The 16,121-nt window shown below is 42.8% G+C and overlaps 1 protein-coding gene across 3 annotated transcripts in view; it reads right to left on the minus strand.

Moving 5' to 3' along the window:
• Positions 1-16,121, minus strand: part of IFT56 (intraflagellar transport 56) — a 101,519-nt gene that overhangs the window by 12,401 nt on the left and 72,997 nt on the right. For all 3 annotated transcript variants that reach the window (XM_077277320.1, XM_077277321.1, XM_077277322.1), the window contains exons 8-13: positions 12,373-12,447; positions 12,193-12,295; positions 11,896-11,951; positions 9,899-9,952; positions 8,561-8,624; positions 1,980-2,068 (exon numbers count right to left, since the gene is read on the minus strand). In XM_077277320.1, coding sequence (XP_077133435.1) covers positions 1,980-2,068; positions 8,561-8,624; positions 9,899-9,952; positions 11,896-11,951; positions 12,193-12,295; positions 12,373-12,447 — 441 coding nt within the window. The remainder of the gene's footprint in view (positions 1-1,979; positions 2,069-8,560; positions 8,625-9,898; positions 9,953-11,895; positions 11,952-12,192; positions 12,296-12,372; positions 12,448-16,121) is intronic.

Below are 16,121 nucleotides of genomic sequence, written 5' to 3' on the forward strand. Positions count from 1 at the left end.
ATGTTTTGATTAATTATTAACACTTTCTAGGGAAGAATGAATAAAAATTCGCAGCTTAACTATTGATTTTGCTTTTTTTTTTTGCTGTGCACAGTGCAGGATGAAATGGGGCACATAACATTCATTACCTGGCTTATTAATTTTCATTGGGGGAATGCTAAAAAAACAACACTACGTTTGTGTGCTGCTTTTGCTTTTAAGTCATGCGTCATCTGAAATAACTGTACCAAATATAAACATACATGGCCGAATTAGCATATACAGTGTATTGCGGAAGTATTCGGCTCCCTGGAACTTTTCAACCTTATCATGCTTCAAACATAAAGATACCAATTGTAAATTTTTGGTGAAGAATCAACAACAAGTGGAGCACAATTGTGAAGTTGAACAACATTTATTGGCTATTTTAAATTTTTGTGGAAATTCAAAAACTGAAAAGTGGGGCGTGCAATAATATTCGGCCCCTTTACTTTCAGTGCAGCAAACTCAGTCCAGAACCATCCCAAGGAGCACTGTGCAAGCGATCATATTGAAATGGAAGGAGTATCATACCACTGCAAATCTACCAAGACCCGGCCGTCCCTCTAAACTTTCATCTCAAACAAGGAGAAGACTGATCAGAGAAGCAGCCAAGAGGCCCATGATCACTCTGGATGAACTGCAGAGATCTACAGCTGAAGTGGGACAGTTTGTCCATAGGACAACAATGGAAGAGTGGCAAGAAGAAAGCCATTTCTCAAAGATATGCATAAAAAGTGTTGTTTAAAGTTTGCAACAAGCCACCTGGGAGACACAGCAAACATGCGGAAGAAGGTGCTCTGGTCAGATGAAAATCAAACTTTTTGGCAACAATGCCAAACGATATGTTTGGCGTAAAGGCAACACAGCTCATCACCCTGAACACACCATCCCCATAGTCAAACATGGTGGTGGCAGCATCATGGTTTGGGCCTGCTTTTCTTCAGCAGGGACAGGGAAGATGGTTAAAATTGATGGGGAGATGGATGGAGCCAAATACAGGACTATTCTTGAAGAAAACCTGTTGGAGTCTGCAAAACACCTGAGACTGGGACGGAGATTTGTCTTCCAACAAGACAATGATTCCAAACATAAAACAAAATCTACAATGGAATGGTTCACAAATAAACGTATCCAGGTGTTAGAAAGGCCAAGTCAAAGTCCAGACCTCAATCCAATCGAGAATCTGTGGAAAGAGCAGCTGAAAACTGCTGTTCACAAACGATCTCCATCAAACCTCACTGAGCTCGAGCTGTTTGCCAAAGAAGAATGGGCAAGAATTTCAGTCTCTCGATGTACAAAACTGATAGAGACATACCCCAAGCGACTTGCAGCTGTAATCGCAGCAAAAGGTGGTGCGACAAAGTATTACGTTAAAGGGGCCGAATAATATTGCACGCCCCACTTTTCAGTTTTTGAATTTCCACAAAAATATAAAATAACCAATAAATTTCATTCAACTTCACAATTGTGTTCCACTTGTTGTTGATTCTTCACCAAAAATTAACATTTGGTATCTTTATGTTTGAAGCATGATATGTGGGAAAATGTTGAAAAGTTCCAGGGGGCTGAATACTTTCGCACGGCACTGTACCTTTGCTAGGTCTGTCTTCATCCAGCTTGGCAATGCATAGGTACCCCACTATCAGATCATGCAGGGATCCCTCACACTCTCATTGGTGGTATAACAGATAAAGAAGCTATCTATAGTGGGATTCCGTTAGATCTTCCTCAGCAGTGGCGGCTGCCAATCTATCAGTTGTCCTGCTATTGATAGAACAGGCACAGGGCACCAGTGTCCACACAATGAGGACCCTATTAGAATGGCACAGGTTCTCGGAGGACGCCTGTGTGCTCTGTACTTGTCTGTCCCCAAATGGTTATCATTACTATGGTGTGCTCCAGGCACATTCATCAGTAACATTTTATAGGAAGCCGTGAGTAAATACAACTGAACTGACCTTGATGGAGTTAAGGTAAATGAGGACATCATCAAACTGACGAAGTAGAAAAAAGCAAGACGCCATGCACTGCCTTCCTGGTATCGTATCTAGTTATGAAAGAATGTTATTGTAGTAGAGATATTTCCAAGTCACGTAATCAGTTCAGAAATGTAATATCTAAAACCCCTTCCTCTCAGCTCATTTACACAATGCAACAGATACCAAACCACAAAGAAAAGAGAAGGAAAGAGAACAGCACAAGGAGCATCACCATCTTCTAACGACAAACCAGGTGGGAATGTCGCTGTCAGATCACTCATAGTAAAGGTGTTTGTATGTGATCTGAGAGTAGCATGATGTAGGAGCAGAGACCCTTATTCCAGAGATGTATTACTTACCAGGCTGTGTTTCTGTATCAATAAATTCAGTGTTTAATCAGCAGGAGATTATCACTATGTGACTAGCTGCCTCGTGCCTCCTGGTCCAATCACGGCCCCTCAACTGATTAGCAGCTCTCTGTCAATACATACTGCAGAGAGAAAGCTGTCAATCACTGGTGTGGGGGTGGGGTTATACAGGGCTCAATGTTCCAGGCTCGGCTAAATCTGCAACTGAGAAACTGTGATTCTGTCACAACTGCTGCATCCAGTAAACTAAGTGATACATTGTTGGAATCAGGGTCTCAGCTCCTACATCATACTGCTGCCAGAGTACATAGCAAAATTCAGACAGATTCCCTTTAACTGCTCAGTGATGCCAGTAATTGTTACAGCCGCACAACCAAGCAAGATCAACAACAGCGACATTTATCAATGATCATCACATGGTCGCTGAGGATCATAGGACTGTATGTTAGGTTCACATCTGTGCTAGAGACTCCATTAAGCACCTTTGTCACAGATTCGGTCAGATAAGCCAGAAACAACAGAACAACATGCTACACTACATATTCTAGTAGTAGCCAATAGTGTCCATTAGGCACCAGTGAGATCTGTCATGTGATGGATCAGGCATTGTCATTATTGTCCTGGGTTCTTCTTATGATCTGCTTTAACTCTTAGAAACCAACTTCCACTTTCCAGGGCACTTTGTAGGAAAAGATATTTGTCAAACCACTTCCTAGCTAGTATAACACATGGTACATCTGGAAAACTCCCTTTAAAGTGAACCTGTCAGGCCAAAACCGCGGGCGACATAAATCACAGCTTGGCTGAACAACTGCAGCCAGACACACAATACTATGAAACACTAAGGAGATTCTGAGACCATATTCTTGGGAGAGAGCAGACTGGTCCAGCTCTGCCCCGGCCGGCTCATCCCAGCGCTGCCGCAGGTGATTGACAAGTCTGTCCCTAAGTACAGGAGGGAGCAGTGCCAAGGAAAGCCCGCCCGGCACCAGACCAGTCTGCTCTCTCCCAATGCTTCTTGAAGATCTATATTCTCTGAGCGCCGGAGTGTTTCAGAGACTAATGTCGCAGCCCTGCAGTTTGGGCAGCATGAATCACCTGGCAGGTTCCCTATTTAAAGGGCAGCTGGAGTCCATTTTTTATGAGGGGTAAATCTTTATAGATACAGAAATTCTCTCTTTTCTAGGAAACCGTTCCCAATAGTGTCACCTATGGGAGGTAGTGTCTGTATATCCAATAGGTGGCCCTCAGAGAGGAATTCCCTTATTTTTGGAGGAGATCTAATTTGCATTCTTTTTTGCAGGGCCTGTATGGACACCAGCTGGAAGACTCGCTGAGGAGAAACAGTACATCAGAGGCTGTCATTGTTCTAGAGATGCTGCCCCCGGTATGATACACTCCAGTATGTCCAATTACAGACAGCCTGCTTTTATTCCACATGTCCAGCAGCGACTATGTCATAGAAAACACAGGAGTGCTCGGCAGAGTGAGCACTCCAATGTACGGGCGAGAGAGCTGCTGTCCGAATGTGCAGCTCACAGCTATAGAAGGTGTATGGGGGATGAAGGAAGAGGACGAAGGGAAGGTGACAAACTTCAATCACAGAAGCATTGTTTATAATGCTATGTCTGCAGTGTTACAATCCTGAGACTGCCTGCATGGTGCTACTATGTGCTCACAAAAAGTATGTCAGTAATATTTACACAATACAGGGTGAAACGGTTTATATACTACCACGTTTCTCTGCAAATGAGACAGGGTCTCATTTTTTGCTCTGAAAGACGTCCTATGGCTTATTTTCAGGGGATGCCTTATTTTTTTCCGTGACCAAGAATCCACATTCATTCTTGATAAAAAAAAATCAACATTTATTCAAATACAATCATGTCATCAGATTCTGGAAAATCAGCATATCTCTACAAACCCTCAATTCCATCATGAATTTCTGGAGATTCTATTTCATTTTTCCATGTAGAACAGTCTACTCTTTACAAACGCTGACAAAGAACAATGGGTTAACACTGGACAATGTGCTATCGAGAACAATGCCCAATTCATGAAGACTAGCTTTGTGCAGGCCAGTCTTAAGGCCCCGTCTCACTTAGCGATTTACCAACGATCACGACCAGCGATATGACCTGGCCGTGATCGTTGGTAAGTCGTTGTGTGGTCGCTGGGGAGCTGTCACACAGACCGCTCTCCCCAGCGACCAACGATCAGGGGAACGAGTTCGGCATCGTTGAAACTGTCTTCAACGATGCCGAAGCCCCCCTGCAGCACCCGGGTAACCAGGGTAAACATCGGGTTACTAAGCGCAGGGCCGCGCTTAGTAACCCGATGTTTACCCTGGTTACCAAAAAAAACAAACAGTACATACTCGCCTTTCGGTGTCCAGGTCCCTTGCCGTCTGCTTCCTGCTCTGACTGACTGAGCCGCCGTACACTGAGAGCAGAGCGCAGCGGTGACGTCACTGCTGTGCTCTCACTTCTCACTGTACGGCCGGCAGACAGTGAGAGCAGGAAGCAGACGGCAAGGGACCTGACGGACATCAGAAGGCGAGTATGTATTGTTTGTTTTTTTTTACATTTACGCTGGTAACCAGGGTAAACATCGGGTTACTAAGCGCGGCCCTGCGCTTAGTAACCCGATGTTTACCCTGGTTACCAGTGAAGACATCGCTGGATCGGTGTCACACACACCGATTCAGCAATGTCAGCGGGGCCTCAACGACCAAAAAAAGGTCCAGGCCATTCCGACACGACCAGCGATCTCGCAGCAGGGGCCTGATCGCTGGTACGTGTCACACATAGCGAGATCGCTATGGAGGTCGCTGTTGCGTCACAAAACTTGTGACTCAGCAGCGATCTCGCTAGCGATCTCGCTATGTGAGACGGGGCCTTTAATGAAGAGAGAATTCATTAAAAGGCGCACACCACTTAATAAAGTACGAATTTTACAAGTGCCGTGTGTCTCTGGCAGAAATGTACATACACACGAAAACGAGTGGTCATCATTACTTTAAGAAATGAAGGTCAGTCAGTCCGAAAAATTGGGAAAACTCTGAAAGTGCCCCAAGTTCAGTGGCAAAAACCATCAAGAGCTACAAAGAAACTGGCTCACATGAGGACCGCCCCAGGAAAGGAAGACCATGAGTCACCTCTGCTTCTGAGGATAAGTTTATCCGAGTCACCAGCCTCAGAAATCGCAGGTTAACAACAGCTCAGCTTAGAGACCAGGTCAATGCCACACAGAGTTCTAGCAGCAAACACATCTATACAACAACTGTTAAGAGGAGAATTTGTGCAGCAGGCCTTCATGGTAAAATAGCTGCTAGGAAACCACTGCTAACGACAGGCAACAAGCAGAAGAGACTTGTTTGGGCTAAAGAACACAAGGAATGGACATTAGACCAGTGGATGGAAATCTGTGCTTTGGTCTGATGAGTCCAAATTCGAGATCTTTGGTTCCAACCACCGTGTCTTTGTGCGAGGCAGAAAAGGTGAACGGATTGACTCTACATGCCTGGTTCTCACCGTGAAGCATGGAAGAGGAGGTGTGATGGTGTGGGGGTGCTTTGCTGGTGACACTGTTGGGGATTTATTCAAAATTGAAGGCATACTGAACCAGCATGGCTACCACAGCATCTTGCAGTGGCATGCTATTCCATCCGGTTTGCGTTTAGTTGGACCATTATTTATTTTTCAACAGGACAATGACCCCAAACACACCTCCAGGCTGTGTAAGGGCTATTTGACCAAGAAGGAGAGTGATGGGGTGCTACGCCAGATGACCTGGCCTCCACAGTCACCAGACCTGAACCCAATCGAGATGGTTTGGGGTGAGCTGGACCGCAGAGTGAAGGCAAAAGGGCCAACAAGTGCTAAGCATCTCTGGGAACTCCTTCAAGATTGTTGGAAGACCATTCCCGGTGACTACCTCTTGAAGCTCATCAAGAGAATGCCAAGAGTGCGCAAAGCAGTCATCAAAGCAAAAGGTGGCTACTTTGAAGAACCTAGAATATAAGACATAATTTCACTTGTTTCACACTTTTTTGTTAAGTATATAATTCCACATGTGTTAATTCACAGTTTTGATGCCTTCAGTGTGAATGTACAATTTTTATAGTCATGAAAATACAGAAAAATCTTTAAATGAGAAGGTGTGTCCAAACTTTTGGTCTGTACTGTATATATATATATATATATATATATATATATATATATATAGATAGATAGATATATATATAGTATGTGACAGTATGTGTATATATAGTTGAAATTAGAAGTTTCCATACGCTATATAAAATGACACATATTCATGTTTTTCTCAATATTTGACATGAAATTAAAATAAACCTTTGCCGTTTAAGGTCAATTAGGATTACCATAATTATTAATATTTGCCAATTGCCAGAATAATGAAAGATAGAAATAATGTTTTAAGGCATTTTTATTACTTACTGCAAAGTCAAAGGTTTACTACATTTCATTAGTATTTGGTACCATTGCCCTTAAACTGAATAACGTCAAACGTTTGGGATATCCTTCCACAAGCTTCTGACAATAGTTGGTCAGCATTTGGTCTCATTCCTCCTGAAAAAAACGGTGTTACTGATCCAGGTTTGTAGGTCGCCTTGCTCGCACCTGACTTTTCAGCTTTGCCCATAGATTTTCAATAGGATTGAGATCAGTGCTTTGTGATGGCCACTCCAAAACATTGACTCTGTTGTCCTTAAGCCACTTTGTTACCATTTTGGTAGTATGCTTTGGGTCATTGTCCATTTGGAAGACCCATTTCCACCCAAGGTTTAACTTCCTGGCTTGAGATGTTGCTTCAGTATTGCCACATAATCTTCTTTTCTCATTATGCCATCAATTTTGTGAAGTGCACCAGTCCCTCCTGCAGCAAAACATCCCCACAACATGATGCCACCACAGTTGGGATGGTGTTCTTAGGCTTCCAAGCTTCTCCCTTTTTCCTCCAAACGTAATGATGGTCATTATGCCCAAAAAGTTAATTTTTAGTTTCATCAGACCACAGGACATGTCTCCAAAAATCAAGGTCTTTGTTCCTGTGCATTAGCAAACATTAATCTGGCTTTTTTATGTTTCTTTTGGAGTAATGGCTTCTTCCAGTCAGTCTTACCGGCTTGAGCCATCATCTTCACAAGATCTTTTGCTTTGGGTTGATATGCACATGTCGGAAACAAAGCATGTTCATCTCTGGAACACAGAACCCGTCTCCTTCCTGAGCAGTATGATGGCTGGACATTCCCATCTCGTTTGTACTTGCGTGTAATTATTTGTACAGATGAACAAGGCACCTTCAGGGATCTTGAAATTGTACCCAAGGATGAGCCAGACTCGTGCAAGTCCACAATTCTCTTCCTGATATCTTGGCTGATTTCTTGAGACTTTCCCATGATGCTACAGAAAGAAGCAGTGTGTTTCAGGTGAGCATTAAAATATATCCACAGGTGTGTCGCTAATTAACTCAGATGTTGCCAAACACATATCATCATCATATGGGCAGTCCAGAACTGTTAAAAAACATAGTAATCTTAGTGTATGTAAACTTTTGACTGTGCAGTAAGTTATAAAAATACCTGAAAACATTCTCTATATCTCATTATTCTGGCATTTGGCAAATATTTATAATTACGGTAATCCTTATTGACCTAAAACAGGAAAGGTTTATTCTGATTTCATGTCAGATATGGAGAAAAACATGCATATGTGTCTTTTTATATAGTGTATGTAAACTTTTGGAGATAGATTAGATAGATAGTTTAGATAGATTAGATAGATATGATAGACAGACAGACAGACAGACAGACAGACAGACAGATAGATAGATAGATAGATAGATTCACTAATTGGCTGGGGATGGGGGATGATGGGAATTTATCCCTATATATACGCTGTAATGAGGTTTGTGCACTGCTTGAGAAAGGCTCAGTTAGAGCCGAAACGTTGCATGAAGATGTGGGCACAATAAACACCTGCATATTTACCTAAAGACTATGGAGTGCTGCCTGTTTTTGCGAAGTAGATAGATAGATAGATTAGATATCGTAGTAGGGCCAAATTCAGTGAGTGGCAGAGAGGTGGATCTTACATTTAACAATACTCGCATTCTGTTTTACATTCTATGTTTTGATCTTGAATATAAGCTATCATTTACAACACTTACCACATTCACTGGCCGATCCACCAACAAGCTGAAAGAACTGCTGAGCAATTTTCAGGTGGTCTCTCTAGGTGTGAACAAGAAACAATCACATATTGTCAGTAATTTATACAAAACTGCTCCATACTCATGCTTGTGATTCATAAATCACTAAAATATTTTATCAGTAGGTCTAAACAGCATTCATTAATAAAATAATAACATTAAATAGGGTGTCTACTTTATTTTTCTTTTAATAATGTATTGAGGACATGATTTTGTGGGACCTACTATTCTGTAAGTATTAAAGGGAAACAGTCAGCAGGTTTTTGTTATGTAATCTGACAGCAGCATTAGGTAGGGGCCAAGACATTGATTTCAATATTGTGTCACTTATTAGACTGTGTGCAGTCTCAATACAGTAAGTGTTTTATTAGCAGGAGATTATCACTCCAGGCCACAGCCGCCAAGTGGTTTAACCCCACCCCCAGCACGGAATAGCATCAATATACAATGTACACAGAAATCTGTGGTGTGGACAGGGTTAGCTTTCTGAGCACTGCTACATTCTGAGAGTAGGAAAAGGGTTTTGGTGTGCACTCAGCCCAAAATGAGGCGAGGTGCTGGTGTAATGGACTAATGGCCCTGAATAATACCAAAATATCAAAATTCACCACACTCTCTATAGATTAGTTATGCAAAGTTTGGTGTCAATTTATTATATACAAACTGGGAGCGTAACAGAATATTACAGCATATGCGATCTTTATACAACGTTTCGGCTCAACCAGAGCCTTTGTCACGTAATCGCTTATTCCAGTTAAAAGGTAGTGTGCAGAGAGGGGAAAATCCCAGTGGTGAAATACAGGCTCTATTGCAATTTTAGAGTCTCTGCACACGCAGTACTGGAGCAAGGCGCGGGAGCGCCACTGTACATGCAGACACCACAGGTCCACATTACTGGACGGAAGTTTCCACAGGCAAACAGATAAAATTGCAATTCTGTTACGCTCCCAGTTTGTATATAATAAATTGACACCAAACTTTGCATAACTAATCTACATTCTGAGAGTAGGACAGTTGTGCATTCTGTGAGGAAGGAAGCACTAACAATATTTCTAAATTAAAAAGTATCACTTAATCCTGTCTCCAACACTAAATAATGATAAAGTGGCAAACCCCTTAAATCAGTGACTTCCTAACTTTCTAGTGGCGCTGTATAGGATAAAATAGCCCAAGGGTTTTACAACTATCACCGTAAGATTTATAATTACAAAGTCATTTATGGCACCTTCAAATTTCTAGCAGCCAGAAAAAACTGTAATGTGTACAAAAGCAAGACGGTCCATAGACTGAACTCACCGAGCCCAAGTCTTGACCTAGTGCGGCATTGACCACACCCTTGAGGATGTATTCCTGTATAATACAAACAGCAGGGTTACTAAAGCATCATTGTAAGAATGAAAGAGAAAAATAATCATGTTCCCCTGGTAAAATAATGCGAGCCACAGCAGACACTTTTTGAAAGTGGCACGAAGACGGCTTAAACCTTAGGAATGACCATGAAAGTTTAACTAGAGGAGCCTTGACAGCACACACCTTAAAGGGGTTGCGAGGCATAGGTATTTGATAACCCATCTGCAGGATAGGTCATCAGCAGCAGACTGGTGGGGGTCTGGCAGCTGCTGACCCAACTGATAAGCTGTTTTTTTTGCTCCAGCTGGATGCAAACACTTTGATCAAGCTGCTGAGCACAGCTCTGACCAAAATGAATGGCCGCTGCCAGCTGTTTCTGGCTATTGCAGTTCAGCTAGCTTCTACTCAGAAGAACATAAGCCGTGCTGCAGTAAATGGCAGTGGTCGCTTCAATTCGAATTATATCCGGCTGCTGCAAAAACAGCTTATCAATGGGGGCAGCAGCTGTCAGACCACATCAATCTGCTACTGATGACTTATGCTGTAGATAGGCTATCAGATACCTATACCCAGACACCCCCATCCTGTAGATAGGCTATCAGATACCTATACCCAGACACCCCCATCCTGTAGATAGGCTATCAGATACCTATACCCAGACACCCCCATCCTGTAGATAGGCTATCAGATACCTATACCCAGACACCCCCATCCTGTAGATGGGCTATCAGATACCTATACCCAGACACCCCATCCTGTAGAGATGTCATCAAATACCTATACCTGGACACCCCATCCTGTAGATAGGTCATCAAATACCTATACCTGGACACCCCCATCATGTAGATAGGTCATCAAATACCTAAACCTGGACACCCCCATCCTGTAGATAGGTCATCAAATACCAGTACCTGGACACCCCCATCATGTAGATAGCTCATCAAATACCTATACCTGGACACCCCCATCCTGTAGATAGGTCATCAAATACCTATACCTGGACACCCCATCCTGTAGATAGGTCATCAAATACCTATACTTGGACACCCCCATCCGGTAGAGAGGTCATCAAATACCTATACCTGGACACCCCATCCTGTAGATCATCAAATACCTATACCTGGACACCCCCATCCTGTAGAGAGGTCATCAAATACCTATACCTGGACACCCCCATCCTGTAGAGAGGTCATCAAATACCTATACCTGGACACCCCCATCCTGTAGAGAGGTCATCAAATACCTATACCTGGACACCCCCATCCTGATGACCTGATACCTCCATCCTGTAGACAGTTCATCAAATGCCTATGTCCGGACAACTCCTTATGGCTGTGCACACGTTGCGGATTGGGCTTAGGAATTTCTGGTGCGGATTCTGCATGTCTTGGCAGAAAACGCAGCTGCGGATTTGTCGCGTTTTTTGTGGGGATACAAAAACGCTGCAGATCCGCAAAAAAGAAGTGACGTGCTCCTTCTTTTAATCCGCAGCGTTTCCGCACGGAATTTTCCGCACCGTCAGCACAGCTTTTTTTTCACATTGATTTACATAGTACTGTAAATCACTTGCGGATCTGCAGCGTTTTTGCCCGGTAAAAAATGCTACGGATACGCAGGAAATCCGCAACGTGTGCACATACCCTAAGTCAGCACAAAAGGAGTAGTACATGACAGTGTGGCTGTGATGCTATTGTAGCTCAGTCACAAAGTAAAGGAGTGAGTGCAGCAGTGTGGATGAGCGTGTCAACCATTGTTAGATACCATGGTTAAAACTGGAAACCTCTTATAACAATTCAACCTTGTGATATTACATTCAGTGTGCTGGTAATTAGGAAATAACCTTTTTGATATCAGCAGGTCAGATGCAAAGTCAGTTGATAGGAAAAGAACAAGAGACTTTTTCAATCTACTCTTCAAAGAATCTTCCATTCACTTGCATATACCTGTGGGGTAGTTGGTTCCAGGTCTTTAATTAAATTAAAAGCTTCTTGGACATCATCTAAAAATGAAGAAAATGATGCAATTGAATGCCAGTTATCTACCTAGTTGTATAGATATTGGTGAGAAAAATGGTTCCTTCTTTACACAAGAGTCCACAAATCCTTACCCACCACACTTGTTGAAAAGGAATATGCTCAATCATGAGGCTCAAGCATACTCTTCTCTGAAACTGAACACTACACTTAAATATAAACCAGACTAAAATGAAAATAAACCCTACTATGTTTACACATTTTTACCTTGCTTGAGATAATAAATAACCAAGTTTAATCGTGCCTCTGGAATAACATCAACCAAGGGTGGAAGTACCTGTAGGGCGCCCTCTCCGGCACGAAACACCACCTGACAAAACATTGCTGGTTAGTTTTTTTGTTAAAATGATGTAATTAACAGAAAGACTCCACGTGAAAACTACTTACAAGGTTGTGTTTAATCAGCTCTTTGGCAAATTCAAAGGAAGATAATGTATTGTCCATTAAACTTTTTAATTCTGCCTGTAACAGAAAAAAGAAGGAAATATTCTCTGTGAAAAGGTGCACTATTTGACTATTTACAGTTTCCTTAGAGATTGTGTTGATATGTTAACCCCTACCTGATGTTTACTGTACATGTACAGCGCAAATCAGGAGTGGGTGTATGGAGCGGGCTCACAGCGTGACACCACCCCATACTTGGCAGATAATGGCTACGCGTCACAACCAGGATCTGTGTCTAACATTCGCGGGTGGAGCAGAGGTCTGTCCCTGACTTTCAAACTGATAAATGCCACTGTCAATCTCTGACAGCGGCACTAACAACACGCCGGTATGTGGGTATTCATTCTATGTGCCCTTCGGCTGCCCCTTGACATGCCCACGGGGCGCTGATGGGTTGCTATGACAGCCGAGGGTCTGTTGAAGACCTCCACACCTGCCATCACAGAATTCCACTGAAAAACAGCCTTTGTCTGGGCTTCAAAGTAGACCAGGATATTTACTAATTTTTCCTCCAATAAAAATAAAGATATAAAAAACACATGTTGTATTGCCATGTCCATAAAAGTAAGATCAAAATGTAAAACTAGTTAGCCCAATCAGAATACGCTGTAAACAGAAAAAATGAAAAACGTCAAAATTGCTTTTTTGTTTGCAATAACATGACGAAACTTGTAGTAAGAAGCGATGAATACATCATATCTACTTGAGCATTATATCAATAGAAGCGTTAGCTCGCTCTGCAAAAAACAAGCCCTCATACAGCTCCATATACTGAAAAATAAAAACACAGGTCTTAGAAAATGGCAACACAATCAAAAATTTAGTGTCATGACTCATTTTGTGGAAGTCGTGATAAAGCGGAACCACCAGAGCCTAATTTAAACATGGTTTTTCCTTTTGGGCCAGCAAGGGTTAATGTCAGTTTCCTTGCTGGCAGCTGGTGAGCTAATGTAGATGGAGACCACTCCCACTATCCTTTAAATAGTCACCTAACATATCAGCTGACTGTTGGTGATAATTTTTCTCTGGAGACCAGCCGAGGAGTTGGGAGATCTCTGGTGCCAGAGTGTATCAGCTGATTGAGGTCCTGATCCTCTGCTGTGTGAAGCTTGCAGCAGAAGCTTGAGCTAAACTTTCTTGATCCCTGTCTTTGTCTGCCTCGTGCTTGTGACTACCCCATGTTTACACCATCTGCAGTGGTGAGGCTAGAGTCCTTGCTGTCCAGGCACTAGCCAGGGTATAGTGAGGTGACAGCTAGGGACTAGGCACATGACGGCGGCAGGGGGAAGGACCTGCATAGGGTGTTAAGGGAGCTTAGGGATAGGCACAGGCTGTGTTAGGAAGTGCCCAATCCCTCATTCCCTACTGGTAAGGCCTTCCTCTCCCTTTTTCCATCCGCGTTGTTGGTTGCGCCGTCCGCTGGACTAACCCTAGTAGGTTATGACATTTAGGTTTTGCATCACTAAAATGATAAAAAACAAAACAAGTTTGGTATCTCTGTAAGGCTACTTTCACACTAGCGTTAACTGCATTACATCGCAAATCGTCTTTTTTCAGAAAAAACGCATCCTGCAAAAGTGTTTGCAGGATGCGTTTTTTCCCCATAGACTTGTATTGGCGACGTATTGCGACGGATTGGCATACGTCGTGTCCGTCGTACGACGTATGCGTAGAAATTTGGCGACACGTCATCGGCAAAAAACGTTGATTGTAACGTTTTTTGTCTCCGCCTAAAAAACGTGTCGCGACGCATCCTGCGGCATGCGTCGTTGGCTACAATGAAAGCCTATGAGCGACGGATGCGTTGGGACACGTCGTACGACGCAATGCAGCGCTGCAATACGTTTTTTTACACTGAGCATGCTCAGAAGCTGGATTTTGTTGCCAATTGGCCAGACACCCCCAAATCTATATAAACCTGGCCTGGGCCTTCAACCCCACATATGCCAGCAAGACCCAGAGAGAAGACTGCCAGCAAGACCCCAGCCAGCCACAAGACCCCAGCCGGCCACAAGACCCCAGCCGGCCACAAGACCCCAGCCGGCCACAAGACCCCAGCGTGCCAGAGGAGCCTGCCAGAGGAGCCTGCCACAGGAGCCTGCCACAGGAGCCAGCCACAAGACTCCAGCAAGCCTGCCACAAGACTCCAGCCACCATAGAGCCAGTGTGAGTATTGCAATTTTTGTGTGCATCTGTGTGCCTGTGCATTTGTGTGTGTATGAGGTACTGACTACAGCAAGAGCTTAAAACCTGAAGAGAACCAGAGGCCTGCCATCGCCCTGCAACAGCCAGTGCCATGCTAGAGTCCAGATCCACCCTGATGCCAGCCACTGTGAAGACATGCAGCTCCAGCCAAAGGATTGTCAGCCTTTTTTACGTGTGTGTATGTGTGTGCGTATGCGTCTTCTGATTGGGTCCACCTTTCTGCCTTTGTTGTACATATGTGTATTTGCATAAAGCTTATGTGCTTGTGTGTGTGTGTGTGTGTGTGTGTGTGTGTGTGTGTGTGTGTGTGTGTGTATTTTTGTACGGCTGTGTGCTTTTGTAAGTATGTCTTCATGTGCCTGCACCTTATTATGCCTTCACCAATCTTATGCCTGTTCATGTGGGAGGGTATGTGTCCACGTTCAGGATTGCATCAGGATTTGGTCAGGATTTTTCATTAGTATTTGTGTATGTTTCTATTATACTTTTCCTCTAATTGTTACACTCCTGGTTTTGGATTACAAATACTGATGGAAAATCCTGACCAAATCCTGATGCAATCCTGAACGTGGACACATACCAGGCATGTTTGTGCGCATCATGTTGATTGCATGTGCATTTGTCCATGCCTAATTGGTTAATTGCCTTTTTCGGATGGATTTACTAAGTATAGTGGTCTGTGCAGCATGTGGTTTAAATGTGTGTATTTTTTTTTTCTTATTTTTATTTTGTTTTATTTTTTTTTAAATCTGATGTATTTTTGCAAAGTGTAGTCTGCAGCTTGTGGTTTGAATGTGTGAGTGTTTTTTTTTTTTCTATTTCAAAGTGTTGATTTTCTGTTGAAACCATTTGCAGTTGATGTACCGTACTTGTATTTAAAATAAAGAGCATTTCAGCTCCCAATTGTGATGTGAAGAAAAAAAAAAAAAAAAAAAAAAGGATAATAAAATGTTTGTTAATAAAAATGTCCGTAGTATCATTTCAGAAAGGTAAATTTAAAACTGGTGTATGTACCAAAGGTTACACATGCAATAAAGAGTTGGCTGACATCTCATTTTTTAATAAAGGTTATACTTTAAAGGTTTTTTGGGGGAGGTGATTTTTGAAAATAAAATGTGGTAAATATATTTTTACATGGTGGGTTCACATTTAAAAATATTTTTTTGGGGACATGGAAATGAATGGTCTAACGTGCACCTGTTTTTGGGTTTTGGTGTTCACCATTAATGAACATTTCTCACATCAATTCAGCAGGGTGTTTATCTTAAACATTACCTAGTTCAGGGGGTGGTCTAACTATAAATCCATTATACTTATTACAGATACACCAGGGACCAGGACCACATCCGCCGCCGTCTGTCTTGCAAACCTGGAACAGCCAACCAGGACCTGCCCACCAGGACCACAGCCACCAATCTTTTAAAGTAAGTTTTGAAGACCCCAAATCTGCTACTTCAATGTGTAGAGCAGATTGCAAGTGTCTTTTA

Source organism: Ranitomeya variabilis, chromosome 8, assembly GCF_051348905.1.
Source record: "Ranitomeya variabilis isolate aRanVar5 chromosome 8, aRanVar5.hap1, whole genome shotgun sequence".
NCBI lineage: Eukaryota > Metazoa > Chordata > Amphibia > Anura > Dendrobatidae > Ranitomeya > Ranitomeya variabilis.